This window comes from Cydia strobilella, chromosome 18, assembly GCF_947568885.1.
Source record: "Cydia strobilella chromosome 18, ilCydStro3.1, whole genome shotgun sequence".
In the NCBI taxonomy this organism is placed as follows: domain Eukaryota; kingdom Metazoa; phylum Arthropoda; class Insecta; order Lepidoptera; family Tortricidae; genus Cydia; species Cydia strobilella.
Genome location: NC_086058.1, coordinates 7,353,646 through 7,380,785, shown reverse-complemented (window position 1 = coordinate 7,380,785; position 27,140 = coordinate 7,353,646). Strand labels below are relative to the sequence as shown.

The following is a 27,140-nucleotide window of genomic DNA, read 5'->3' as shown; positions in this document are numbered from 1 at the left end:
GTGCCTTACAGCGCTGTCTGGCCCTGGCCCTGGTCGAGTGATTAATTCGCTTCACGATCTGCTTAACTTCCAATCCAACTGTATACATACCTACAAATCTTTTGTTTATGATCTTTTTCGTTATTGGTTGTCCTTTTAGGAAACGTTCTTAGACTCTAATGTTATCTTCAAAATTATGTTCATTATTTTAATTATATAATCCCATTAAAACTTGCTACCATTATCAGAGTAACAGTTTATATAAAACAGGCCCTCAAGACTAGAATCAGTGCACCTCGACGATCTCGTTGGGGAACCACTGCGAGGACTCCAGGCCGTCCCACAGCGACAGTTCGGGTTGCAGGAACTCTTGGTTTAGCTCGTCTATATCTATGGTCTTCTTGTGCTCTGGAAACGTAGGATTTTTTATACATAACGGTGAGCAGTAACAAAGAAAACAATGCAATGCAACGCCTTTATGACACTATTCATTAATCGTATCTGACGCGTCACATAAGAATTTAAACTCTTGCTGCAATGAAGAACGTCACTTAACTAAGCACCACTTGCACCATCCCACTAACTCGCGGTCCACCGGTTAAACCGTTAACCCAGTGTCAAATTGTACTGGTAACCATGGTAACTCCAGGTTTAACCAGTTAACCCCAGGTTAGTGAAAAGTGGAAGTGGCCCTAAGGCGTATAATTCAAGGGCATGAAAACGGTACTGCGCCTTCAGTTGCCAGCTAAGAACGGTAGGTACCTAAAGTAAATCAAAAATTCGCGTCTACTCAAAAAACACATAATTTATATGTTAATATATTTTCCTTTTTTATTGTGGGACGTACCACATTATTACAATCTATAAATTGTATATACAGACGTCAATCACAATGAAAAAATCAACGATGATCAACTCTGGTCAACGTGGGATTCGAACCCACATCTTTGGATTGCCGGTCCAAAGCGAAGTGCTTGATTCATTGTTGAAAATACTAAAATCACTATATGTATGCCTTTAACATTTGAGGAGTTCCCCCGATTCCTCATGGATCCCATCATCAGAACTGCTTTTTGACAAAAACGGGACCAATCTCTATTTTTACTTACAATCAAAAAAAAGAATTTTCAAAATCGGTCCAGAAATGACGGAGTTATGGAGTAACAAACATAAAAAAAAACATACAACCGAATTGAGAACCTCCTTCTTTGAAATCTTGAAGTCGGTTAAAAAAATGGTAACCTCGTAGCTGTAGCATTTTTAGTAGAAAATATGTATTAATTCAAGTTGATATTGATAACATTTGTGTCGGTTCCAAGCAAAAGTCCCACTTTGTCGCTTGCCATAAGGACGCTTTGACAGGTTATTCGTATAAAGATACAAGCAAATCTCGTCCTTATGGTAAGCGACAAAGTGGGACCTTTGACTCGAATTCGACACATTTACTTTATTGAGTGAGGCCACGGATTGGACGCAATCGACGACAAATCAAACCGCTCGCCGGTTTGAGAATTTATTTTTCGACACATTTAGAAATGGAAGAACCATGAAAATATAAATGTTACTCATAAATTACTCTTTCTAATTCTGAATATAACTTGAAATACTCACCAACAAGTTGCAAATCGTCATTCTGCGTCTTGGCCGCCTGCGCCGCAGCCGCGGTGGCGGAAGCGTCCGCGACCGGCGCCGCCGGCGCGACTGCGGCGCTCTGGTCGCCCTGCCCATAGTATCCAGACCACGCTGAGTAATTTTGCCAATAGGCGGACGGATCATAATATTGGTTGTACTCCTATAATCATAACTGCTCGTCAATACACCGTTTATGTTTAGATCTATTTAGCAACGCTGTATTGAAGCTTCAAACAGTTATGTTAGGCATACGCAGCTATAGCTAATGATATCTAGGCAAACGAAAACTTAAAATTGAGTTTTAGCTTGCCGAAGACGAGATTAGTATGGATGCTTATACTAATGATGGAGTTAGGTTAAATGTAATGTAAAGTCTATCTACTTAATTTAATTAAATTCTAGTCGACATTTTAAAACACGTGAAAATTACTCGCCTGCTTCTGAATTCTTATTTTGAGTAGGTACTATCAGCAACAGAGGCCCTACCGCGAAAAACTAAAATCTAAATTCGCGGTAGGGCGTCAGGTATTAACTATCATTTATTGTCCTAATTGTAAAGTAGGTACAATAACATTTTAGTGACTAGTCTATTTTCCTTGAAATTATCCTAGAAATTAATGGAAATTACTACTAATGACAATAATAAAATAGAAACTTCGAATTGTAAGGTCTCACAGGGGAATCGTAGCCACTACGATTATGATCAGGTTCCGAGCGGTGTGCGTACGATTGTGCCTGCACGGTGAGCGTGGTCACATCGATCTGTAGGGTTCATTGCAAAATGAGCTGTACGATAATACAGCTAGGGGTCGATTTTCAATGACAACTAATGTTTGGGACGTAGTTACATTTTAGAGACAGATATTTAAAATGTAAAGGATAGAAATTTACAAAATTTAACTTACATATTTAAGGTCAACAAATAAGGGAAAGTATTGTAACTGCGATATTTGACCGCTGAAGTATACGTTGTAAATTTGTAAAGCCTGTAAGGCCCCATACATTATGCAGTAATTTGGTTGTTAAGTATTAACATTTGACAATTGAGTTATGTTTGGTAAGGCCCGTACAGCGCCATCTACTATACAGCAAATTTGACGTTTCATCATTTTGCACAATTCATACCGCATCTGTTTTACTAAATTCGTACCGATGTAATAAATAAATAATACATTAGGATAGAAGAATTTATAATAGTACATTTCGATGCTAGAGCAAACGACGTTTTTTAATACAGTTGCGAAAAAATAAGAACAACAACAAGCAAGGAATTCGAAACTTTTATATTATTAATTCTGTGACATCATTGACATTATGAAGAGGTGTTTTTTACCTTTTATTCGACTAGAATAGATTTTGTTATTATTATTGAACCCACTTCAATGAATGTTTTTTTTTTCAAATGCATGTTCTATAAGACAGAAACAATTGTAAATATTAAAGCATTGTACTATTATTACCTAAATATCGTTATTTACGATTATTTGTGTATCGTATATTTATAAAAACAATATCGAATGTTGCCTTTGGAAACTTGAAACATTTTTGCAGTAAGAAAAAACGCCTTCTTTGACAGGCGTTCCGTTCCATTCAGACACTTATTAAGAACAGTTTTTCAACATTAAAAAATAAACCTGTTATAGTACTTATAATGATAAAGAGGTAAGCAATAAAACATGAAATATGCATATTTTTCGTATTCTTACATTAACAGTAGGTTTTTATGTTGATTACGACGTTTAAAGGAAACTAATATTAACACTCATCAATAAGCAGTCATTGGAAAAGTAAAAAGCACTAGTTCGCGAAAACCAATTTTCCGCACGCTAAACAGCCACGAAAAGTAGCACTTTTTGAGCAACTGTATTAAAAAAAAATTTTTTTAAATTAACGTGACCTATTTTATACTTTGCTGCTGTGAACATCGGGTAAACTACATGTCACTATCAATTTTGTAAAACTTCTGTGTGGTTATTAAAATAAATGATGAAATAAGCATCTCAAACAACTGCTATGAAGTGAGCACTCTGCTCAAGTAGCATTTATAGCAAGTTGATACATATGTAGCTATTTCACTATATCTAGTGTGGCTCGAGCATTCCTCAGCGTAGCACTATATTCAATAGCAAATTCTCAAGCTCATTCACATTCTGGCAAGAAATATAGTTGTATAAATATCGCTAAGCAAGCTATAATTAACCTTTTGACCTCCAGGATATGTATAACACATTATTTAAAGTAATTGATACCTCTGATATCAATCTATCAATCATATTAAAGTGATCGCTTTGTTAAAAAAACGCACATTTATATCTGGTCAAATTAAATACCAAGATATACATTAGTTAGATAAATATTATTAAAATTAGTCCTTTAAAATAAATTGTAAGATCCAATTTTTTTATCCATGGTGAGTTTTTTCAACTTGCTTTGTTAGATCAAAGAGAATATATAGGATAGAGGGTTACTGTCATAGTAAATTTTGTAGTCACAGTAAATTTACTGCCATCTATCGACACACTATTATAACTAAAAATGAAAATGTATAAAAATACCAAAAAAATTATATTTAAATGGATAAATGATTTTTTTATTTGTATTTATAATTTTTATATGATTTTGACCCATGTTATTTCACTGATATGTGTTGAAATTGTTAAATAACAAACGAAACCGTCAACGCCATCTAGCCGAGAATAGGCCAAAGGTGTAGGCGCCATCTGTCCGAGAATCAATTTTTCTTGATTTCCGAGGCACATTTTTTCCTTAGACTATATTCATCTTTACAGAGTTACATAGGTCTTTGGTTACATGCTAAACCTAACATAACCTAACATGCTTCTCTTGCAAGTCTCGAGTGTACTTGAAATTTTTAAATTTACTTGCAGGATTCAATCAAGTGTTTGGTTTTTTGCGGATTCCATTGCTTTTAATGCCTTTAATGGCATGCATTAGAAACAATATTATTATATTGTACGCCAAATGCTGGCTGAATTGTGACTTTATGTAACATAAACATCATTTCTATTACTCAACTTTCTAACAATAAATAATTTGTATTTGTATTTATATGTGGTGGTCAAAAGGTAAAAAAAAAACATACCGTCCCGCTGTTGTAGGCGGCATTTGCAGCATTGGGAGCAGATTGGTTCTGTCCAGTTGGAGCTCCCTTGGGCTTGGGCACTGCGGTACAGATTTTCAAAGGCTTTGTTCCAAGACCCGTGTACCCATTCATGGCATATAAGGCGTTACGTTGTTCTTCCTCGCTTCCGAATCTTACGAAGCCGTAGCCTTTTGTGTAACCTGAACTGTCCAGTATGACTGAAAAATAATAGTGTAAAATTCAGAAATATAATAATAGTATAATAATGTTAATATAATAATGCAATGTTATGGCAGGTGTCCGGACTTCTTTGCAATAGCCCAGTCTTTTTTCCACCCAAACTTAAACCATAGACCTAACTCTGTCCATATTCTCTACAATAGCTACCAATGCCTGCTGAAACCGGTTCACGGGTATCTATTGATGTACCCATGAATGGGTTCCAGCAGGCGTTCTACATGACATCAAATCTCTCCAAACGGCCTCTACGTGTTGGATCTATATCCCCACGCACGCCTTATAAATGACCGGGATCGAAAGACCCGAGAGTTTTAAAACGGAGATACACATAATAATAATAGTAATATGTATAATAGTGTAGAATTCTTTGAATATTTCCCTTTCAGTTTCTCCTGTATCTGTAACATAGATTGCCTTAACGAATAGCCGGGTCACGCACAGAACGGCTGGTGTAGACGTGCCTCTGCCAAGGCAGCGCGCGAAAGATGTCGATACAACACGCGCGCCTATGCTCGCTTTGTGTAAACCCGGCTATAAAAAAACATATCAAAGTATACCTTTTGCAGTTTTGATAGAAGAGTACTTTGAAGCAAAAATCCTGTACAGTGAGTAGTCATCAACATCAGAACTTAAGTCCCCGACCCACACTGAGAATTCTCTCTCTGATTGCATGTTAGCCCGAGCCTCGCGCGATGCTGTGTTTAGCCTGAAGCGGACCACTGGGAATGTTCCGGGGATGGGTTTGCCGTTCAGTTTGTGCATTGCGTCTATAGCTTCCTCATCAGTCTAAAAACATATAAAAGGAATTTATATTTGGATAAGATTATGCTTTAAACCTTTGTGACTTAACACTAACTACTAGCTATAAGAAAATTACTAACAATACGCAAAAACTTTTAATGTAAAATTGTAAATTTGGAAAAAAAGGCTTTTTACTTTTACTTTACTTACTTTACTTAAACCTTTGTATGCTACTGTCAAACTTTGGTTGTTGAAACCAACCTGTGATATATACATGTTTAATTTGAATAAAAAGATGCACTGATCAGTGCTAAAACATACTAAGGGTATTAATTTGTTAGAAAAACAAAACAATACAATTTTTTTGAAGTTTCAGATTTTTTTAGACCATCAGAGGGCTGTAAAATGTTGTAATAATTTTAAGGTTCCAACATATAATGTCTGTACTGAGACTACAGTGCCCGAGCACTGTGCACTAGGCTTGAGTCGGACATGAACTAAGAACTGTTAGGAATGAAATCCCATGAACACTGAAAGGAACTAAATCTTTTAGTTCAGTGGGATTGGTGAGCGCTTGACAAAGTGAAACAGAAAATGGACAGAATGAAACAGTTCACAATGTCGCTAGCACAAGTGTGAACGAGATGCAAATGTGATATTGAGTCCTAAGCCTGCAAAAATATGAAGGAAAATCAAATATTTCTTCAACATTTTTTTTTATTGTGTCAAGGTCCTTTAATGTTTAATCATAAATATATTGTATCGTACAAATTGGATTATATTCATTAACCACAAATTAGAAAGGAATTTGACCCAGAGCGGAGCACTCTCTATAGTGACCGAGCAGGCACAAGGCTATGCTGTACCTCCAAAACAGGTAAACTGATTTTTAGTTTTATGGTTTGATTGTGTAGTTCTAAGATTCATTTCTTTCTTAAATTGTGGTTTTAGATTCTTTTTTTTTCATTATGACATCAGAAACCAGAGATGTATACATACCTGAAAGTGCACAAATGCATAACCAGCAGGCTCTCCTGTAAACTTGTTCCTCATAACCTTCACTGTTAGCGGGCGCTGGCCCATACGATGAAAAGCTGCTACGATGAAGCTTTCTGTCATATTCGGCTCCAACTAAAAAAACATGAAAAACATAATTTGTAATGATAATGACAACTTTCACTGCACCTCTGTTCTATGTTCTATTTCAATAATGTTAATTCAAGTAAATATATGTTACGTTACACCACTTTTTTTATGAAATGTTATCATGGTAAAACCATTAATTTATTTGAATTATATGGCAAAGGTACTTAGAACTTACACTGCCCATCCATAACTGACACTGCATAGACATGGTGGTGTTTTACTAAAAATAATTAATTACAGAACACAAATTACGAACACGCGAATTAAAATATTGTAGATATCAGTTAGATACGTAAGTAATCTAAATTATTATAAATGAAAACACGCTATCTTCTCCATTCTCCAAGTTCTCCATAAACATCGAATCATTCGATTCGAATTCGAATGTCTCGAACGAATGATCGGAATGATGATCATGGAATGAACTGAATTCAGTGAATGGTTTTACTTTGACACGTAGTGCTGTTAAATTTCAAGTTTACCAATCGATTCAATCTTCCCTACTTTTAGCAATCGATTTGTCTAAAAAAAAAGTTCTCGTATTTTTTGTGTCATTGATTTAATTTACTGATTTATACCAAAATAAAAGCATGGTGGTGCAAAAAATATGTTATTTTTAATTAAAGTAAATAAAACATCGATAAGAATTTATTGATATAGACCGACGAAACAAACATTGCGACATACAGGTGATTCATGACACGAAACATTCTCTTTATTGTGTCATTGACTTTAGTTCTACAGAGACTACAGTCTTTCGTTTCTGTATTTTAACAAAATAAGAAGCCCGAGATCTATTTTCATTAGGTGTTACAAGTTTTCGTCAATATATTTGCAAAAAAAATAAGCTTCATGCTTAACAGTCATTAAAATTGTTAAGAGTTGGACGTGTAGTGAAATATTAACTTTTTATCTAAAAGGAAATTTCCTATCAAGTTAACTGGTAAAGTCAGTGATGTGTTAATCTAATCAGGCTAGGTGGAATAAAGCAAGAATGTCGCGCCTTGATAACATTGATGCACTTGAAAAACAATTAGCCGACTTGCAAATGACGAATAAGGAATTCAGTTCTATTAGTAAGGGGAAAAAAATCCCACCAGTTGTGCCGCCAAAAAAGAAAGCTCAACCTCAAGTTCCTCGTAGTGCTGCCGTCAGCACCCTTCGTGAGCCATCATATTCTACTAAAATATCACCTGTACTGAACAATAATGCTGCTACTCAAAATCAAAGTCTCAGCAATGTGCATTTGACAGCAGCCGATTATGCTAATGTAGGCCATTCGAATATGCCCGGTGTTTCCTTCAGTCATAATACACCGCAAACTTATAACACGACATACAGTAACCTGCCACCATACCGAAATAACAATGACAGTCTTCCGCCGCCGCCACCTCCACCACCACTTCACATTCCAGCATCCAAGTCGTATGACAACAATCAAGGTCATGAAGAATACTTGCCTCCTCCATCTCCAGTCAGCTCAAATTACAGTGAATTAGTTCGGGCTACAGCAAATTTGAATTATAACCAGGAAAGGCAAAATTATCCACCTATTTACCAAAATGAATTTGGTGACTATAGTGCGTCTCAAGGATCAACTTATGAATACGCCATATATGAACCTATAAATCCGCGTCCACAGAGCAGTCTTTCGGGACAGAACACTTTCCATAACTATCGAAATAATGTACCAACTCCTGGAAAATCTCCGCTTCCCAAGGAAGAGGAAGTTGACGCTCTAACAAACATGTTAGTACAGTCTATATCCGACAGTCAGGATTTGGATATTTTTGGTATCTGCGTAAAATGCGACGGTAAAGTAGTCGGTGAGAGTTCAGGATGCACAGCTATGGGTAATATGTATCATGTCCAGTGTTTTAGTTGCTATCGATGTAATACAAATCTGCAAGGAAAACCTTTTTATGCCGTTGAAGGCCACCCTTTCTGCGAAACAGATTATTATGAAACTCTGGAAAAATGTTCCGTGTGTACTAAACCAATCCTAGACAGGATTTTAAGGGCAACAGGCAAGCCGTATCACCCCACTTGCTTTACATGTGTAGTATGTGGTAAGAGTCTTGATGGCATTCCATTTACTGTTGATGCAATGAATCAAATTCATTGTATTGAAGATTTTCATAAGAAATTTGCCCCACGTTGTTGTGTGTGCGAACTACCAATAATGCCCGAAGAAGGTCAAGAGGAAACTGTTCGTGTTGTTGCACTTGATCGCAGTTTTCATGTTCGTTGCTACCGATGTGAAGATTGTGGACTCTTACTGTCTTCAGAGGCCGAAGGACGTGGGTGCTATCCACTTGATGATCATATTCTTTGTAAAAATTGCAATGCTCACCGTATACGCATGCTTACGGTTCCAGTTATGACGACCGACCTGTAAAGCAGGAGTGAATCGTGAATCATTTGTACTCGTATATAAAAAAGATAAGCTGCTTAATTTATTTAATTACACGTTATCCATGAAATATGTATAAGTTATTTCAAATTAGATAATAATAATGTATACTGCTTAAATCAGTTCACTTTGACAGCTAGTTTAGTTTAATAGGTATATTTTTATATTAATCTATTTATTTTTGTCTACGTTTGTAATTTCGGGGATTTTAGATTACTGCTCACTGTTGGTATCTCTATTCCAAAATGAAAAAAATATATATATATGGCAACTATCTGACAAAATAATGTCCTGGAAATCTATATGCTATTAGTTTAATAAAATAAGGGAATATTAAGCGAAACTATGCGCAGGTGGCGCCACTACCACAATCTGAGGGTCTATCGCGAAACAAGAAAATCGAAATTTCGCTATCTAACATCTCTGTCACTTGTATATTCGAGCGATACAGAGGCAGATAGCGAAATTTCGGATTCGTGTTTTCCGTTAGGTCCTCTGTAAACAAACTGCCTTGATGCATAAATTTCATATTTTATTATCTTTGAAAACTTGTCAAAAACCTGTTAAAGGTACAGTATGTATGTTACTCTATGGTTTACTAAAAAGGCTGGTGCTGCACTCTGGTGGCAGAACATTGCAGTAATATCTCCTATTTACATACTTAACTTCACATTAGGTCAGATAGAGATCAAGTGAGACAGTCCATATTAGATTCATAAGGTCATGTAAGATTATTGGTAATGGTTGTTTCATCTAATAGGTATTAAGAACATGTGATATTGGCTGCTAGTGTCATCGATTAAAATAGCTATTTATTATTGTTAGCATTTAAAGCGTTATGAAATAACGCTATCCAAATCCAACAAAATAAAATGTTTCTTTTTAATAAATTTTATATTATTCATTTTATATTTTGGATCTTCTCTGATGTTTTTTTTCCTCTCCTTGAAAATAACTATCCCGATATATTACTACAAGCAGTAATGTTGTGTAGCAAAATTGGAGGATAGATGGAAACAGAAAAAGGGCTATACTACTTGTTACTATAGACAATAAAACTACTTGTTTCAGTATAAAAATGTAATAAAAAAATCATTAAGTACATTATTCATGAGTAATAAAGTAATACTGGCTGAAGTTTTAAAAGAAGGCACTCAAATCACAGTTGTAAATTTTGTCTTTTTGGATCACTTTTGTAAATAATGATTACAAAATACACCATTGATTTTTAGTGGCATTAAGCAATTGTCCAGTAGAAAAAAATAAATTCAACGAAATAAGACCACCTTACTATATACTCTACCTGTACGAGTATGAGGCAGTTCCATCCGAACATTTAGAATTATTAATGTGCACTGAACAGTTATACATATAAATAAAATACAGCGTCTTTCCATTACGCACCTGGTACCCCAGGAGCCCAGTACCCAATTAGTAATCGTTCGTTTAGTGAGAGAAAAGATGAAGCTTTTAGGCTCCTTTGCTACTACTGGGGTCTAACAGGTGGATACTATAAATGAAAAATAGGCCAATTAGCCTCGAGTTCAACTCGCATGTGAGCGGTTTTAATCTTAAACAGGAACAGCGCACTGAAAATGTGACAATCTTATTTGTACAATAGAAGCCCAGCCCACATTTAGTCCGTGAAGCTTTCGAAAGCATGTGTGGAGCCGAGGGGACCTGTAAATTATTTATACCTCCATATCACTGGGTCGATTATTTTTTCTGCGACGAGGCGATTATTTTACTATCATCGTCATCGCCTTCTAGTTACGCACACTAAGTCTGAAGCAGGCTTATAACTAAATTTAATGGACATATGCAGTTTGAAATAGATTGACTACATCAAAGATGAGATCTATGTTATAAATGACTTCAATCTGTTGTTACATCGAATCATAATAAAATATTTACAAGAACTTATATTGTAAAATTTGCCATTTCGCTTGATTAAACCTTATGTTTTAACTTTGTATTAAATTTAGGAGGGCTCAGCACTTGCTTCGTAAACAAAGATCTTTTTTCCTTCATAGTTTTCGACATTATCAAATCAGATCTAAATGGTTCTGAATTATTAGCTTCAGTAGATACTACATTATTTTTTTTATCATCTGGTATACTTTCGATGTTTTCGTTGCTAGTATCAAGTCTATTTCTTACTACAACTGACTCGGCTGATGCAGATATTTTTTCTGATGAATGAAATAAAGATTCTTCGTCAGAATGCATGTTTAATTTTGGTTCAAACTTTTCTCTAAGAATAGAAAATTTACGTCTGGGTTTACTTCTTAAGTTTTTTTTCATGTTCATCATTTTAGAAGGTGGTAATTCTACATTTGATGTGGATGTGTCTTTTTGTATTAGTGATTGTAATGAAGATGTTAATCTTCCCGAAGCTAGGTCTTCCGTAGAACTAAGTGGCATGGAATTATCCGTAACCAGTTGCCATAGCAAGTCAATGTCCTTATTTGACAAATCTTGAAGAGTTTGATCAGGTTTTATAGAATTTCTTTTGTACTGTGTTTTAAGATTGCTCACATTTGTCTTTTGCCGGATTCTAGAATTTCTCCGACCATTAACAGTATGTTCTAGAGAAGAAGTATCAGACGATGATGTCATGGTACAATTTAATCCTTTTTTATGTAAATCAAATTTGGATTCATGAAAAACATTAAGAATATTTTCTTTTTCTGGTAGAGATTCCATTATGTTACTTGAATCAAACTTTGATGGTTCTTTCCACAATGCTTTTTTAAGATTACATTCCATTTTACAAGAGTCATCTTCTTCAGGAGAATACCAATGTAGATCTTTTCGATTGTGGTATAGATTTCTTGGCGAATTGGCAATTGTCGCTTTTCGTATTTCATCTATAGTCGCTACTAAGGAACTTTCTGAATTAAGCCTCTTTTTACTTGATGGATCTAAATCACCTAAATCATCTAACTCTTCCAAAATTGGTTCTAAATAATCTTTTCCAGTGTCAACCATACATGGTTTGGCAAGAAAAGTGTCATCGTTAGTTTGGAAAATAATCGAATCAACGTATTCTTCTTGGTTACTTGGGTCAAACTTGACGAAGACATTGGAGTAGGTAGGAGCTTTTTTCGGGAAAGTTGGCGCCGCTAAAATTGCTGTTTTTAAATCTTGAGATATACAACTACTGATTTCGGAACTTCCAGAAGTTAATGTATCACGCCTTCTATCTCTAAATACACTGCCGTCGTGAAGCCAATTTTCTATATCCGAATATCCATTCCAAGATCTTAGGCCCCACGCTTCACGTGCTATATTAACGGCACATATATTTTCATAATCATGGACCGACAATATTTCAGTTGGTGTATCTAAATCACGTTGTTTCGAAGGGAATGACTCACAGCTCATAACTTTCTTGTTTTTACCTTTTCGGGTGTACATTTCTTTTAAAATATCTAAAGCAATCCTTTGTATATTTTCAATATCAGCATCTTGGTTGCCGACCTTTATATTCCTCAAAGCACTTAAGCACAACTTTTGAACGATATTTTCGTTAAAAGTGTTTATATCTGAACTATTAATATCACTGAAACTTAAATCCAAATCCATGTCTATTGAATCAGAGGATGTCTTCTTATTAGAACCTTCAGTATCGTGACTAAATTCAGACCCATGTTCTGGTTTAGAAGTTTTTATAAAATCTCCATTAACCATTTCACAAACACCCAAATTTTCATTTGTCAAATCATCTCTTAATTCGTCAGATGAACAAATTCCACGACGTTTTTGTAAATTAAGGTTACTTGCAGTGATAATATCTATAGAGCTTTCTATATTTTCAAACGCAGATATCTTTGATGTCAACTCAGTTGGATCCAACACTTGGGTTCCTTTGCCTTTTTTAACTAAAGTTTTTACCCTACCCCTTTCGTACAAGTTATTGTCTTCTTTGCTAACTGATTGAGGAGTGTTTTCCACTGTATGAAATTCTACGCTAGAAACATCTATGCTATTATCACCAACTGGAGCTGATGTAAAGGTTGGAGTTCCGGACCTAGCAATCCAATGGTCTAGCAGGAACTTTTTGTCAGCACTGTCAATGTCGCTTGGTTGTACTTGAGCGCAATTCTTCCTGAAAAATAAAAGATCCTTATTAAGATACAAATACAAGTCATAATCACCTATCATACTTATCTCCCACTCCCATAAGAGAAAGAGGGCGAATTTTTTAGTCTGTGCATTAGTAGGTAACATTATTTTAGTTAGACTAGTAAAATATACATGTTTGTACCTCTCAGAAGTTTCTTCAGTAACTTTTATCTTTTGAGAGCTTTTAAAGGACCTAACGTAATTTAAACTTTTGTTATTGTTTCCTTTAGTTCCTGTAGCTTTCGTGACTTTATTATTTAACTCAATATCGTTGCTGTCGTTTTTCCATGGTATAGGTCCTTTAGAATGAAAATATCTATAATAAAATATCATAGCGCACATGCCTGAAAACAAAAACAGTTTAGTTATAAAAAAAACTTTGACTAAATCGTGGAGATTTTTCGCAGTTTTATAATTTTAATTTTTCAAGATAAATTTTGTCGTCCGTATAAACTCGCAAGCTTTTCAGCGATAAGACGGCCTGTTGTTACACTTGTTACCTAGTCTTAAACTTGTATTTCGCTTTCTGTGTATTTTTTAATTTATAGTGCACAATAAAGAATATTTATTTGCGTTTTTTTACATTTCTCTTTCAATTTAACTACTTCTTACAATACAATTTTGGTTTATTAAAAACCGGCCAAGTGCGAGTCGGACTTGCGCACGGAGGGTTCCGTACCATTATGCAAAAAACGGCGAAAAATCACGTTTGTTGTAAGGCAGCCCCACAAATATTTACTTTATTCGTTTTTAGTATTTGTTGTTATAGCGGCAACAGAAATGCATCATCTGTGAAAACTTCAACTGTCTAGCTATCACAGTTCATGAGATACAGCCTGGTGACAGACAGACGGACAGTGGAGTCTTAGTAATAGGGTCCCTTTTTACCCTTTTGGGTACGGAACCCCAAAAATTATATTCTAAAACTTGCAACAAGACATGATTCCGAAGTACCTGAGTTTTTCCTGTCTCCAAAAAAGTAATGTACAACTTTGTCTTACCTATTATAGTACCCGCAATTACACATGTAGAAGTTGCAATAGACCAGGGTTTCTTTTGCCTTTCCGAGTCAGATATCAACACATACAAAAATAAACTTCCGAAATTCTGTGTCACCATTAAGGTGTAGAACATCATCAGGCGATATCTCGTATGCCCCTCTCGTAAATTAATGTAACAGAAGCAATATACGAGCCCCATTATGACATTATAGAATGTTTCCTCTAGTTTATTGGGACAAAACGTAGTTTTTTGTGTTACAATCCAAAAGGTCATAGCAGACCAGTGAAGGCCTAAAAATTAAGAATAAAAAATTAAGATATTAGTCATATCCGAACTTGGAAGTGTATTAAGGTTTAAATCCATAAAATAAAGTATTAGAATAAAACATACCTAAAGGCACTAATGTCCATATACCAAAGACAATGGTAAATAATATAATACCGGCAATCCGACTGATAAGCATCCCAAAATGCCAAACAAGTTTCAGTAAAAATGCACTCCATTGGAATTTTTTACTGCCAAACCATGAAAGGCCGTAAATGTAATTCGCGCATCCCCATACTACTGATGCAATCGAAGCACAAAGGGCAAATGCTGAAAAGCCAAAAATTACGTTTTAATTACATAAAATATTCTCGATTCCACGAAAACCATTTAACACACAATATGTTTACCTTTTGTATGATAGTTTTCATTTAATGTAACAATTCCGTAAACTTGTAAAATAATTTGTGGAATAGTTCCGATAAAAACATATAAGAAATGCAATAAATTGAGATCATTTATTTGAGTAAATAGCTTTAATGCTTTTATTGACTCCACATTTTTGCATTCAAACACTTTGTGCATGAAAATAATGTACCTGAAACATAAAACTTGTAAGATATTGTACCTATTGAATTATCGTTTAACAATATTTTATTGCTTATTTACCTTTCTAACAATCCCACTAGAAATCCATGAGTGATCCAATGACTTATGCCGGACTTTTGATCAATGACAAACCATCTCAATGAAAAAACGTTTATCATAATATTAGGCGCAACAATAAAAATTAAAGTTGTCAGTGCCCAGTATGGATATCCACTTTTGCAATATTCAACGAAAACCAATACATCTGAAAATAAAATTCGGTTTTATAATCAGTATTATTCTTAACCGATTTAATTTAAGAACTGTACATGAACAAGTGTTGTCTACGCACCTGTAGTCAAATCGGCAAGTATGGTTACCAACGATATAAACACACACAAAACGTTTAATAAACAAACATTTTCTTCTTGGTCGTTAATAGTTTTCCTTTGTGAATTATAACTGCCGAGCCTACAAACCTCGGCCATCTTACGGGTATTACTGAACAAACATTTAGTCAATAAAAATATTGAAATTCTGTTATAAATTATTATAAAATAACCCCAAGGTACAAATCCAGGTAATGGGACTTGCTATAGTTGCTATCCCAAGCGGTTGCGGTAGGGCGGCGCGGGCGCAGGTCGCTGCACGCAAATTTTGTTCTTTTCATTCATTCAGCCAAATGAATTGAGTGATTGATGTAGATTTTTTATTTTTTATCGTAAAGGTGTTGGCCGGTATCAAATCGGTTGCGGACAATCGATTGTTCATAATTCAGTCTTTGTACAGTTTGTACACGATAGTATTTTTTTTTACGATCTATGTCCCTCACTAGTCACCAACAAACTGTCAAGTTGCTCAGATGAAGAATAAAAAACTGTTGATATTGATAATTTAAAGTTTAGGTTATTCTTATAAAAAATCATATTTCTTAGTTTCAAATAATTAAGAAAGTATTCCTGAACTTAAAATCCAACATGATCCACGATGCTCTTTTAGTTTTGTGGGATTGTTCTCAAGCAACAGAAGAGGTATACATTACATGTCTTTCTTATATTTAAACAACAATAATAATTATCTAATAAAGTAATGTAAATACTGTATGTTTAATTAGGGCCTGTTTCACAATGTCCAAGTAAAGTCCTGAATAAGCTACTTGCCACTTATCTGACGAATAAAGTCATCGTTGGCGTTTCACAATCTACAAATAAGCTTTATCTGCTGGATAAAGTGCTTTTTTTGTAGGAAATTTTATCTGCCAGTTAATTTATTTGTTAATTAGCTATCAAATACTTTACTTGGACATTGTGAAACAGGCCCTTAATATAATTTCAGACAGCAAAATATCAGCATTATGCCAATCAAGGAGATTCAGATGTCTACCATAGGATATGCAAAATTGCAAAGAGCCATCACAGGATTCAAATCTTTGTGGATAGCATGAGTTTTCATTGTAGAAAATCACATTCAGGTATGCATTAAATAGTTTATTTTTTGAAAACTAAGTTTGATAACTCTTAATACAATTATAATAATAGCACAGAATAAATAATAGTATTACCGTACAGAAAGGAAACTTCCTACAAAACCGAAGTTTGACAGCGGTTCAGGGGCGAATCATGCTATCCCTTTCTATTATATGGTACTATCCCTTTCGGCTATTTAGGGTTGTCAAAATTCAAGTCATTATCTTATCTGTGGTCGTGCACGCTAAGGGACGTCAAGTTGTGCCAACCCTAATAATTGCTCGGAGCAATGCTGAGCCGAACGGAGCCGAGTTTGCCCGAAGCGAGGAGATTTGCACCCCTGATAATAGGCAGATCCACACAACAAACCGCCTTGTCTTGGCCAGCTTGGTCTGTGTAGACAAGACATGCCTTTGCCTCGAGAAACCGCACTGAGCTGTTTTTCAACTAAATTTTTTAGTGTGGTAGCTTGTTCTGTGTGGAGTTGTTGACTCACCTGGTGATGTAGGCTTACAAGCCAGAATTACAAGCTTGAAATAATTTTGTTTTTTAGCCTCTTCGCGTACAACAGGTCTTTACCCTCAAGCATTGAGTGAAGGCATCACTGAGGTGCTCCAATCCTACAAGAAAACCCTTCTTGAAGTGGAAGGACTAGTGATGGGGAACCATACCTACACATTGTCATTTGTCTATAGTTATGTTGAAAAATACCAGGGCCTCTTCAATACTTTGAACAGACTGATCTCTACTATTAAGGAAAGAAGACTAAATGGATGCCAGATTTTGAGTTTGACTCATCAGTATATATTGAATGGCAATGAAATGGTACATGATGCTATAATTAAGTAGGTATATGCATTGTTCTAATGATTTTAATCTTTTTTTTTTCAATATGACTACAAAATCCAAACATCTGAAACATCACCTCCATACTTTGCTGTGTTTAACATAATATGTACTGTATAAATGATTTCTTTCCATAGACCTAGCATTACATAGATCAGCTATACGCGTGCGCCCGTGATGGACAGAACATACGCAATGCGACAATATGATTGGTCGATTCGATTTGTAGCCCACCATAAACCATACAAATTTACGGTGGGAATAAAAAAAAAGTGTGACAAGGATAAACAATAAAAGCGCTTTCTCTGCTACTCCTACTAAAAGATACATAAGACTATCCCGTTCGGTACTTTCCCCCCACCCCTCATGCCCGCTCCATTTATACTAGATTCGTGTTTCTTTCAGAATCTTTGCATACATCAACAATGTATTCATGAATCAACTTTGCACCTGGCTGCTGTATGGAGAGCTAAGAGATCCCTACCAAGAGTTTTTAATCATATGCAGTAGAGATGAGACTTCTGACACTTTTCTGTCCGCCACTCCATCAAGCACTAATACTGATAAGACTCTTTTGAACAGTGTAAGTATCATGTCATAGAGATGAAAGGAAGGGTGAAATTAAGACTTTAATTTTAGCAGTGGTCTACATATTTAACCGATCTCCAAAAAGGAAGTTTTTAACTTAAACCGAAATCATCATCAAGTGAGTGATTTAATCTAAGTAACTTTACACACACTTGTAAGCTATAAAAACATGTCAGTAATCAGTATGTTTGGTCAATTCATTCTTGTGTGTATTTAATTTAATTTATATGAGACTAGGTACTGTATTTATATATTATTACTAAATTTTTAATTTACTGTTTCATATTTCAGTTGCAGGATGCATCTCTGGACTGTGGCTTCATATTAAACCCTAAAATGATACCTCATTTCATGCCACTTTCTTTAGCCCAAGAAATATTATTTATTGGTAAAACCATCATTTTGTTTGGTTTTGATCCGCAAAAGATGAAAAAGGGTACTTCAATGAAAACCCGGCCAATGCTATCTTTAAAGACGTTTGGAGATTCTAGAAGGTAATTTAACAAAAAGACTAATTTAAATGTGCCCACTGATTACCAGTCCGCCGATATCGGCCTGTCAGTTGTTCGGAACTGTCAAATTTTTGTTCTAACTGACAGGCTGATATCATCCGGCGGCAAAGATAGATATAACTCCGTAATAGATGGATACAGTCTAAGGAAAAAACGTGCCTCGAAAATCAAGAAAATTTGATTCTCGCTCAGAGGGCGCTACTAGTTTTGGCCTACAGTCGTATAGATGGCGTTGACGGTTTCGTTTGTTATTTAACAATTTTAACGCATATCAGTGAAAGAACATGGGTCAAAATCATAAAAATAATTAATGCAAATAAAAAAAATCATTTATCTATATTTCAATACATTCTATCGTATTTTTATAAATCTTCATTTTTAGTTTTAAAGTGTGTCGACAGATGGCAGTGAATTTACTGGGGTTACAAAATTTACTATGACAGTACCGCTCTAGTATAAGTTACTCTATGTCCGGCGGACTGATAATCAAAGCCGCGGACTGGACTCGCGGCGCGATCAAAATGTTTAATGAACCTGTTTTGGACGACAGTGGCCGCGTGCGTACAGTCCACGGCCTTACAATGGGGATTAATATGATCCTTATTTGGTGTACTCCCTTTTTGGCGAATTTTATTTCGCCGATATTCACTTGGCAACCAACTTTTCGCCAAAGTTTCATTTGACAAACCAATCGTTGGCATAACCTTACTTCGCAACCATTTCATTTCCCAACCCCATAGTTGGGAAATGAAAATGACGTACTAGGTTGGGTTGGGTTAGGTTAGGTTGGATTATGTAAATTAATTTTTAACAAGCAGAAACGTCTGCGATCGATGCTATTAAGCTTAGAATAAACTTAAAGTGAGAGAAGTGAGACTTGAACTCCAGCGCTCTAAAGCAGTAATTTTTCCACTTTTAAATTTAAATGGATTATGTAAAGTTGCGAAATGAAATTCGGCCAAATGAGACTTCTGCGAAAAGTTAGTTGGTAAGTGAAATTCGGCATAACAATTTTCGGCGAAAAGGCAGAGAACCTTCTTATTTTTATAGGTTTACAATTTGGGAAGACAATGAAGCTGAATTCCATGAGAAATTACAGAAATTTAAAGATCCTGAATTATTTGAGATCTATAACCTAAGAAATGTAGTGAGGGAGATCAAGGAGTGTGTTACTAAGGTTAGATTATATATAAGTATATACCATAAACGAACGTAGTTTAGCTAAAACTCATCGTGAATAAATCATTTAAATAACGTGAAAGTGCGGCAATTCTTTTGACTAAAAACGCAACGCTTGAGTTTAAACGCTTACATATTTACCCAGTAACACTGTTGAAGTGTTTTTGAATTTTACAGTACATATGGTGCTACTTTACCGCACTAGTGCGATAGTTAGCACATTACGTAACTATGTTGAAAATTTAAAGGGCCACATGTACTGTAAAACGTTGTACGATACATGTGCGAATAGGTAATTCGCAACTCTTGTCGATTTAAAACACTCTCTTCAGTCGTGTTTTAATTTATCGCCCCTCGTTTCGAATTTCCTATTTTTTGCACTTGTATCGTAATTCGTAATGTACTTTTATTGCACACCTCAAGCCAGAAAACAATACAATGAATACAGCAACTCAAGAAGAGGTAAACAACAGGTCTTATCGCTAAAAAGCGATGACTTCCAGACAACCTTTAGGTTTTCTGGGTTGGATCCTTTTCCCTGACTTTCGTCCACACATAAATTTTTTTATTATTACATTGTTGTGAGTCGAAGTCTATTTGCCTCCTTGCATTGGAATGGCCGCCATTGTACCTACCTAAATTAAAACTACAGCCTACGTACATTTTTGGGATTTGGTAGCTGAGCCTTCTTTTTAGGGTTCCGTACCCAATGGGTAAAAACGGGACCCTATTTAATTTATTTTATGTATTTTAAAGTTAAATTTGTAATTTCTATCTATGGGTTTTTGCCTGAAATAAACATTTTGATTGATTGATTGATTACTAAGACTCCGCTGTCCGTCCGTCTGTTTGTCTGTCTGTTCGTCTGTCACCAGGCTGTATCTCATGAACGGTGATAGCTAGACAGTTGAAATTTTCACAGATGTTGTATTTCTGTTGCCGCTACAACAAACGTGATTTGTTTGCCGTTTTTTGCGTAATGACATAGAACCCTTCGTGCGCGAGGCCAAATCGCACTTGGCCGGTTGATTTTAGATTGAGCAAACTTAGTATAGTCAGTATAAACCTGTGTCAATACGGGTATTTAAACGCTATGTTTACCAATACCAGCGGATAATACAGATTGGTACCTATCCCAATCCGTGTATGAAGTATGTCTATAAAATGTGACGTTTTCAACCAAAAGGTACCACATTGTCGCTTGCCGATAAGGTTGATTGCAAATTGAAGCTATATGGAAATAGCGCCTTATTGACAACCGACAATAAGTACCCTTTTGGATGAAAATGCCACAAAAGAACTTGTTTTCAGCACCTCTGGGCAGTAGCAGTGGAAGAAGCACAATTGATCCACGAGCTGCGACTGATGAAGGATTTCTACCTGTTAGGCAGAGGAGAGCTGTTCCTGGAACTGTTGCGACTCACTGCGCATATGTTAGAGAAACCCACAACTCGAACTGGAACTAGAGGTATAGTCTGCATCTTCTCAAATGATTTTTTCGCCAAAGAACCTAATCTGTTAAACAAAAGTGTGCGTGCCCATTGTTGGTGAGCGCATGCCACTCGCTGATACACAATGGTCACGCGCACAAAAGGCACAAAGGCTTTTGTTTAACAGATTAGGGTCTAGCAAAAAAATCATTTGAGAAGATGCAGACTATATAAAATGTAAATCCCTATTAAAATGGGGTAGGGTAAATGGTAGAGTTTTACTCATACTCACACTTTTAAATGCACAATTTTATCTGAAATGGTATGTAGGACGTAAACACTCACACACAGAGACACTTTAAAACCCTTTGATGAGAAAAACGCACTACGGTCGTCAATGTCGCCCTACTACTGATCCTTGTGGGCGGCATTTCTCCAGCAGAAGACGTCATATGACGGTGATAGAGTCAGACCAAGCTAAGTTGGCAGCGTTTTGATAACACAGACTGTAAAAGTGTTATTTAAACCTAAACCTACATTATGACGTTTACTTAACACTGCCAACACACAATAGCTGCCAACTTAGCTTGGTCTAACTCTAGCAATTCATTGTGAACTTTTTAATTTTACTGTTTCAAAAATTAACTACGTTGGCTGAGCACACTAATAATATCTATATGTTTTTACTATTATTTTGATTACAGATATGAACCATGCATTTCAATTGGCAGCGAGATCCGTGTTTCTAAGCAACAGTGCGGACATTGAAAAGTTCAGCTTTGAACTGACCTATGTGAAGCCAAGGACTTCTGACAACTCGACGATGACAGAGGAATCTTATTCAGGTATTTTTAGGGTTCCGTACCCAAAGGGTAAAAACGGGACTATGTAGCTAAGCGAGTATCGATGAACAATTTTACCTTTGCGGGCGGTTTTCTCTTAGAAAGAGCTCTCATCGGCATTATGTATGCACCTGAAGTGATGAACAATCAATATATGCATCTCTTTTACGGAATTCACTTCTACATAACACCAGGGGGGTGTCACTGCGCAGTTTAGGTATATTTGGCCGGCGCACCGCCCGGGCAGGTGTATGGCAGTGGGCTGCCGCTCTCGCAAAATTGAAAATACGCAATGGCTTCGAAACCTAAATCGCGATCTAATATGTATAAAAGATAATGTTCTGTTTACGGATGTCTGAATAAACGGAAGAACAAGGAAGCAGAAAAAACATTTTTTTTAAATTCCGGACTATATTGACCGACATATTTTCGAAGGAATAAGTACTTCTGTGGCATACCTACTTCCGTGAGAATCAAACATACTATCTCCGGCTAAAAATTTTATGTTTACAGAATCAACGTTTGTAATTCCTACATATTTATCTTAAAAATAATAAATGAGTAGGTATAGGTACAAAAACTTGTCAAGTGACAACCCCGTGCCGACACTCGCAGCTCGGTCATAAAACTGCGGCCCACAAAGAAGATTCACGGTTCGTGCGCGGTTATAAGTTTCAATTTTGCTTGCAGGCGGCGAGTGTAGGTATAATTTTGTACCTAAATCTGGCTTTTGTGAAGGAGTGAAATTTCTGTACGGTAGTACTATTAGTTATTCTGTGATAACACGAACGTGACATATGATCCAATTCATCCAATTGTCTATCGCTACATTGTCGCCGCCGACCGGGCAACTTGCGTATCCGGGGTTAACTGGTTAAACCTGGAGTTACCATGGTTACAAGTGCAATTTGACACTGGGTTAACGGTTTAACCGGGTAACTCCGGGTTAGTGGGATGATGCAAGTGGCCCTTATAGTTTCGGGGGCCCTTACGGATACACTCGCAACCCTTACGTGTACATACTAATATTCTCCTAGAGCAAGGTTCCTTACCATGGCATAACATAATGGCGCTCTGTGCAAATAGTATGAAGGCATCGTCCCAATTAAGTTCACATTGTTTCCACGCCATGCGTAATCATGGTTGCATTTGCCCTGTCAAGCCAATATGTTTACTACTTAAGTGATAGTTCGTTAGTATATTTTCAAAGAAAAAATATAAATTTGCATTTCAGCCGCAGACGGTTGGTCCAGCTTAATCCTGAAGTACGACTTCAAGTGGCCGCTACACTTGCTCTTCACCCCTGAAGTGCTCGCCCGCTACAACGACATATTCCGTTTGCTGCTGAGGATAAAAAAGACGCAGCACGATCTGCACTCGCTGTGGAAGACTTATAAGCAGTCCTCGAAGTAAGGATTTTATACGTTCTAGTAAACCAAATTGAAATACTAACGAAACGGCTTAACTCACGTATCTTTTAGTCAATCGCGTGACATGTTTCGGAGAGCCTAGGTTTAAAGCTACAATACCGGCCAATAATATATCACCTCCATGTTTTTACGGTATAACTTTTTTTCTATATTTGTGACTGACTTTCACCTCACTGTTTTAGGTAGTCTAGTAGTATTCCTTTGTACGGGCGACGAGAAAAATTGGTCTCATGTAATAGTTTTTTTTCATTTTTTTACTTGGGGGGGTTTTAGTAATATCTTGAGTATCCTATTGTAATTCACAGCATTTCATTGCAATATTCGTCATATATTTGTATTAAATGACTAGTAAAATATGCAATCTACAAACTAACCTATATTGTTTACTCTATACAAGCTCATACAAAAACACTCAAAGATTATTGACCGGTACTGTAGTAGTTCATCCCGAACAAAGACCTCGCGACACATTACTGCACTGACATGGACCCCTTTTCATGTTCGAACTAAAAAAATGTATTAATCTGATCTATGTTCCCGTCGAGCATCATGAGTATTGGATGAAGAATACGCAAAATACCGTTGTTACAAACATGCAACATGCATGAAAAGTACACCCTGGAATATCACTTCGCTTGGTCAATTAATACGCATTAGTTACGTATTAGAAGACACAATTACAACAAAGCGTCGTCGCAGTTAAGCACTAAAAAACCTGACGTGGTGTATTCATGGCAATAAAAGCACGAGAAAATCCGGTTTCTTCAATTTTCACAGTTTCTCCATGTGCCAGCTGCACAACAAGCTGATGTTCCTAATAAACAACCTGCAGCACTATATGCAAGCCGACGTGTTAGACACGTCCTTCTCCAAACTCATGGACGCCGTGACCAAGACCAACGACTTCGAAAGGCTGAGGAAGGCACACGCAATATTCCTCGCCGATGTGTTGAGCCAGTCCTTCTTGACGATTACTTCTGTAAGTTTTTATATCTTCTTAATACATTCAAGTCCTTTAAAGCTATGTCAAGATGATTAACGATTCTAGATGCCAAGGGATGCGTTAGCTACTTGAATAGTTATTTGTTATACTAGGGTGCAAAGTTGTATTTTACCCGCGAGTGTAGAATTGAAACACGAGCAAGAGAAAGGATTCTATAGGTGAACCACGAGCGAAACGAGTGGTTCTAAAATAGAATCCTGAGCGTAGCGAGTGTTTCAACACACGAGAAGTAAAATACATTTGCGCCCGTGTATAACACAAAACTTTTCACCTCACTATAGCAAGGAAAATGCAACATCCACAGGCGTTAGATCATCTACATCACTGGAATCACTCATTTCTTTACGATATTATAACAGAAAACTGTGGAAGTTGTGTATTTTTACGCGAGTCGGTGAGAAAAGTTTTTTAGTAAAAAAATTGTTGACAATGTTGACATTTCTGACGTATGAAATGTCAACGATGCGTTTTGAAATTGCATCGACTCAACTTGTGCGTTCAGAATTGTATTTAACATCATTATAAAAAAACAAACGTTTCGTATAACTAATATCGAACGAATCGTTATCATAAACGATTTACGTTTTGTTATCTGTCAAGCTACTTAAACACGCTTCATCCAAGGTCAAATTACTTTCCCCACTAGTGGATAAAACGCGTTTTTCCCCGCTTGTATTGAAGGACAACTTTCCGAGCTAGTGAGGGGAAAAATTACTTCCGTGTCTTATTTAACGTTTTTACAATGTCAAATTATAGGACGTCGTGCAGGGCTCTTTCGCATCGTGTTGCTACCACCATCCAACTAGTATGCCATACAATGCTTGCCTGAGATTATATTTCAATTTTCACTCATTTTAACTTGTTACAGTCAACCAACAGCGAGTACTCCGGTTCCGAATCGACGGATTCCATCAACAACCCCGTCTTCTGCAACATTATGGAGCTGCTCAAACTGTGCCATTCATTCTGTAGCATGAGCAGTACTGTTACTGATAAAGAATCTGAAGACTATTACATCAGGGGATACTCTAAAAGGTACATAGTATAGCGCATTTTTATACCCTTTCGGTGACAAACAAGTACATATACAGACAGAGTAATCGGTTACCGTAGCCTCAGAACATCTGAAACTGCATTGGTGTCAAATTAATGAAACCTATACACTCCTTTTTTGGAAGAACCCCCAGCCGGGCTAGCACATGATTGGCGCGAGAGTATCTCGCCGCGACATAGACTACCCGTCCCCCTTTAATTCATACAGTTAGTAAAAGACGGGTAGTCTATCTCGCGGCGAGATACTGTCGCGTCAATCATGTGTTCGGCCTACAGAGTAGAAAGAAGTGAGAAAACCTCAGACAGAGAATTGCAGTCATTTGCGAAAGGACATTTTTCTGAAACCCTGGGTCGGACGAGACTATTTTATCTTATACCTTTAAACGAGCAATTCTTGCTTCAATACATATTAAATCACATTTACAATCTGGTCTATCGCGAATTTATTTTGTTACCTTTATTTACCGACGTTTCGACACAGGTTTCACTGGTTTCAAATTCGCGATAGACCCGATTGTAAATGTGATTTCACTGTGATTTAATATGTGTTCAAAACGCGAAAGTTTTAAATGTTATAACTTGTATATTTATATATTTCGGGGATCTCGGGTTTTCGAGGGCGAAAAATCGATTTAGCTAGTTCTTATCTGTGGGAAAACGCGTATTTTTGAGTTTTTATATGTTTTCCGAGCTAGGCTCGGTCTCCCAGATATTGTTATATAACTGACGACGTTTTGCGATGATTATTACGGCTGTCAAATATACGGAAGTAGCTATGCAAATATGCGGATGGTATCTATTGCTTTTTAATTTCAGATTTAACAAATTAGTGAAGCAACTGATGCAACTTCTCCTGTCGCTGCGAGACCGACCTTGCGGCATTTACCTCGCGCGATTACTGATGCGTCTGGATTACAACCGGTGGTTAAGCGGAGAGGCGCAGCTTACACAGTCTCTAACAAATATGTTACGATAATTAAATCAGAATATAATGTGATAAACACCACCACCAGCTACTACCAGCAGCTTTATAATTGGTTGGACTTATGATTACAAAGACTGGACTTAACATTCGAATCAGTGTTTTGGAAAAATAATGGAGAACTCAGAGAGAGGAGATGGGAACTAACTCATGTATGTGCAAAGTTTCATTCACGTTACTACATGTGTGGGTGTGTGTGTGTTCGTTCTACTAAACGAAACTCTGTTTGTATGGGAAGGTGAAATTCGGCCGAGCCTGCCGGGGACTCATAAGTAATATAAACTAATTATTTAAAAGCGTTTTTCAATATTTTTCAATAAAAGCACACATCAAGATTGTTTACCTTTTATCTAATGCTAAAAAAATGAACTATAAGTAAAGGTGCATGCAGATCTGGCGAATATGCCTCTGGCGAACCATTCGTGAGCTATTTGCTCGCGTGCTTCTTGTAATACGTAGTATGCAGCGCGCGAGTTAGCGAATGATTCGTCAAATCTGGGTGAACCTTAGTAATCAATGTCTACAGTTATAGTATGATAATACTATTACTTATTCTGTGGTTATAGTTAAGAA

General features: G+C 36.4%; 4 protein-coding genes across 5 annotated transcripts; 2 read left to right on the top strand and 2 right to left on the bottom strand.

The window, feature by feature from the left end:
* Nucleotides 1-194: 194 nt before the first annotated feature.
* Nucleotides 195-7,188, bottom strand: LOC134749526 (tRNA selenocysteine 1-associated protein 1). 2 transcript variants are annotated; one of them, XM_063684491.1, is made up of 6 exons: nucleotides 7,017-7,188; nucleotides 6,695-6,826; nucleotides 5,512-5,740; nucleotides 4,715-4,932; nucleotides 1,591-1,699; nucleotides 195-387 (listed from the first exon to the last, which is right to left on the bottom strand). In XM_063684491.1, the coding sequence occupies exons 1-6, from the start codon at nucleotides 7,047-7,049 to the stop codon at nucleotides 266-268; spliced, it is 843 nt and encodes a 280-aa protein (XP_063540561.1). In that variant the 5' UTR covers nucleotides 7,050-7,188; the 3' UTR covers nucleotides 195-265. The 2 variants fall into 2 exon arrangements, with proteins under 2 accessions (XP_063540561.1, XP_063540560.1); XM_063684490.1 differs by having other exon boundaries at nucleotides 1,591-1,771; nucleotides 7,017-7,187.
* A 381-nt stretch (nucleotides 7,189-7,569) lies between these two features.
* Nucleotides 7,570-10,163, top strand: LOC134749616 (lipoma-preferred partner homolog). Its single transcript, XM_063684633.1, has one exon. It carries the CDS (start codon nucleotides 7,836-7,838, stop codon nucleotides 9,237-9,239), a length of 1,404 nt encoding a protein of 467 aa, XP_063540703.1. The 5' UTR covers nucleotides 7,570-7,835; the 3' UTR covers nucleotides 9,240-10,163.
* Nucleotides 10,164-10,356: 193 nt separating this feature from the next.
* LOC134749514 (uncharacterized) lies at nucleotides 10,357-15,848 on the bottom strand. Its single transcript, XM_063684460.1, has 7 exons — nucleotides 15,589-15,848; nucleotides 15,318-15,501; nucleotides 15,059-15,246; nucleotides 14,775-14,978; nucleotides 14,384-14,674; nucleotides 13,525-13,726; nucleotides 10,357-13,365 (listed from the first exon to the last, which is right to left on the bottom strand). The coding sequence occupies exons 1-7, from the start codon at nucleotides 15,722-15,724 to the stop codon at nucleotides 11,205-11,207; spliced, it is 3,366 nt and encodes a 1,121-aa protein (XP_063540530.1). The 5' UTR covers nucleotides 15,725-15,848; the 3' UTR covers nucleotides 10,357-11,204.
* Nucleotides 15,849-16,093: 245 nt separating this feature from the next.
* LOC134749613 (gamma-tubulin complex component 4) lies at nucleotides 16,094-27,110 on the top strand. Its single transcript, XM_063684630.1, has 12 exons — nucleotides 16,094-16,267; nucleotides 16,572-16,707; nucleotides 17,256-17,547; nucleotides 17,954-18,131; nucleotides 18,428-18,630; nucleotides 19,699-19,825; nucleotides 21,139-21,295; nucleotides 21,962-22,102; nucleotides 23,334-23,508; nucleotides 24,307-24,508; nucleotides 25,401-25,567; nucleotides 26,402-27,110. The coding sequence occupies exons 1-12, from the start codon at nucleotides 16,214-16,216 to the stop codon at nucleotides 26,559-26,561; spliced, it is 1,992 nt and encodes a 663-aa protein (XP_063540700.1). The 5' UTR covers nucleotides 16,094-16,213; the 3' UTR covers nucleotides 26,562-27,110.
* Nucleotides 27,111-27,140: the final 30 nt, after the last annotated feature.

Bases quoted from the DNA above. Each gene is read 5' to 3' on its own strand.
- LOC134749526 (XM_063684490.1), bottom strand. From the start codon at position 7,049: ATGTCTATGCAGTGTCAGTTATGGATGGGCAGT. The intron at 6,827-7,016 runs GTAAGTTCTAAG...ATGTTTTTTTAG, and splicing joins GTCAGTTATGGATGGGCAGT to TTGGAGCCGAATATGACAGA. The intron at 388-1,590 runs GTGAGTATTTCA...CTACGTTTCCAG, and splicing joins TGACGATTTGCAACTTGTTG to AGCACAAGAAGACCATAGAT.
- LOC134749616 (XM_063684633.1), top strand. From the start codon at position 7,836: ATGTCGCGCCTTGATAACATTGATGCACTTGAAAAACAATTAGCCGAC.
- LOC134749514 (XM_063684460.1), bottom strand. From the start codon at position 15,724: ATGGCCGAGGTTTGTAGGCTCGGCAGTTATAATTCACAAAGGAAAACT. The intron at 14,675-14,774 runs GTATGTTTTATT...CTTAATTTTTAG, and splicing joins ATGGACATTAGTGCCTTTAG to GCCTTCACTGGTCTGCTATG. The intron at 13,727-14,383 runs GTAAGACAAAGT...TTTTGTTTTCAG, and splicing joins AATTGCGGGTACTATAATAG to GCATGTGCGCTATGATATTT.
- LOC134749613 (XM_063684630.1), top strand. From the start codon at position 16,214: ATGATCCACGATGCTCTTTTAGTTTTGTGGGATTGTTCTCAAGCAACA. The intron at 16,268-16,571 runs GTATACATTACA...ATATAATTTCAG, and splicing joins GTTCTCAAGCAACAGAAGAG to ACAGCAAAATATCAGCATTA. The intron at 18,631-19,698 runs GTAATTTAACAA...TTATTTTTATAG, and splicing joins ACGTTTGGAGATTCTAGAAG to GTTTACAATTTGGGAAGACA.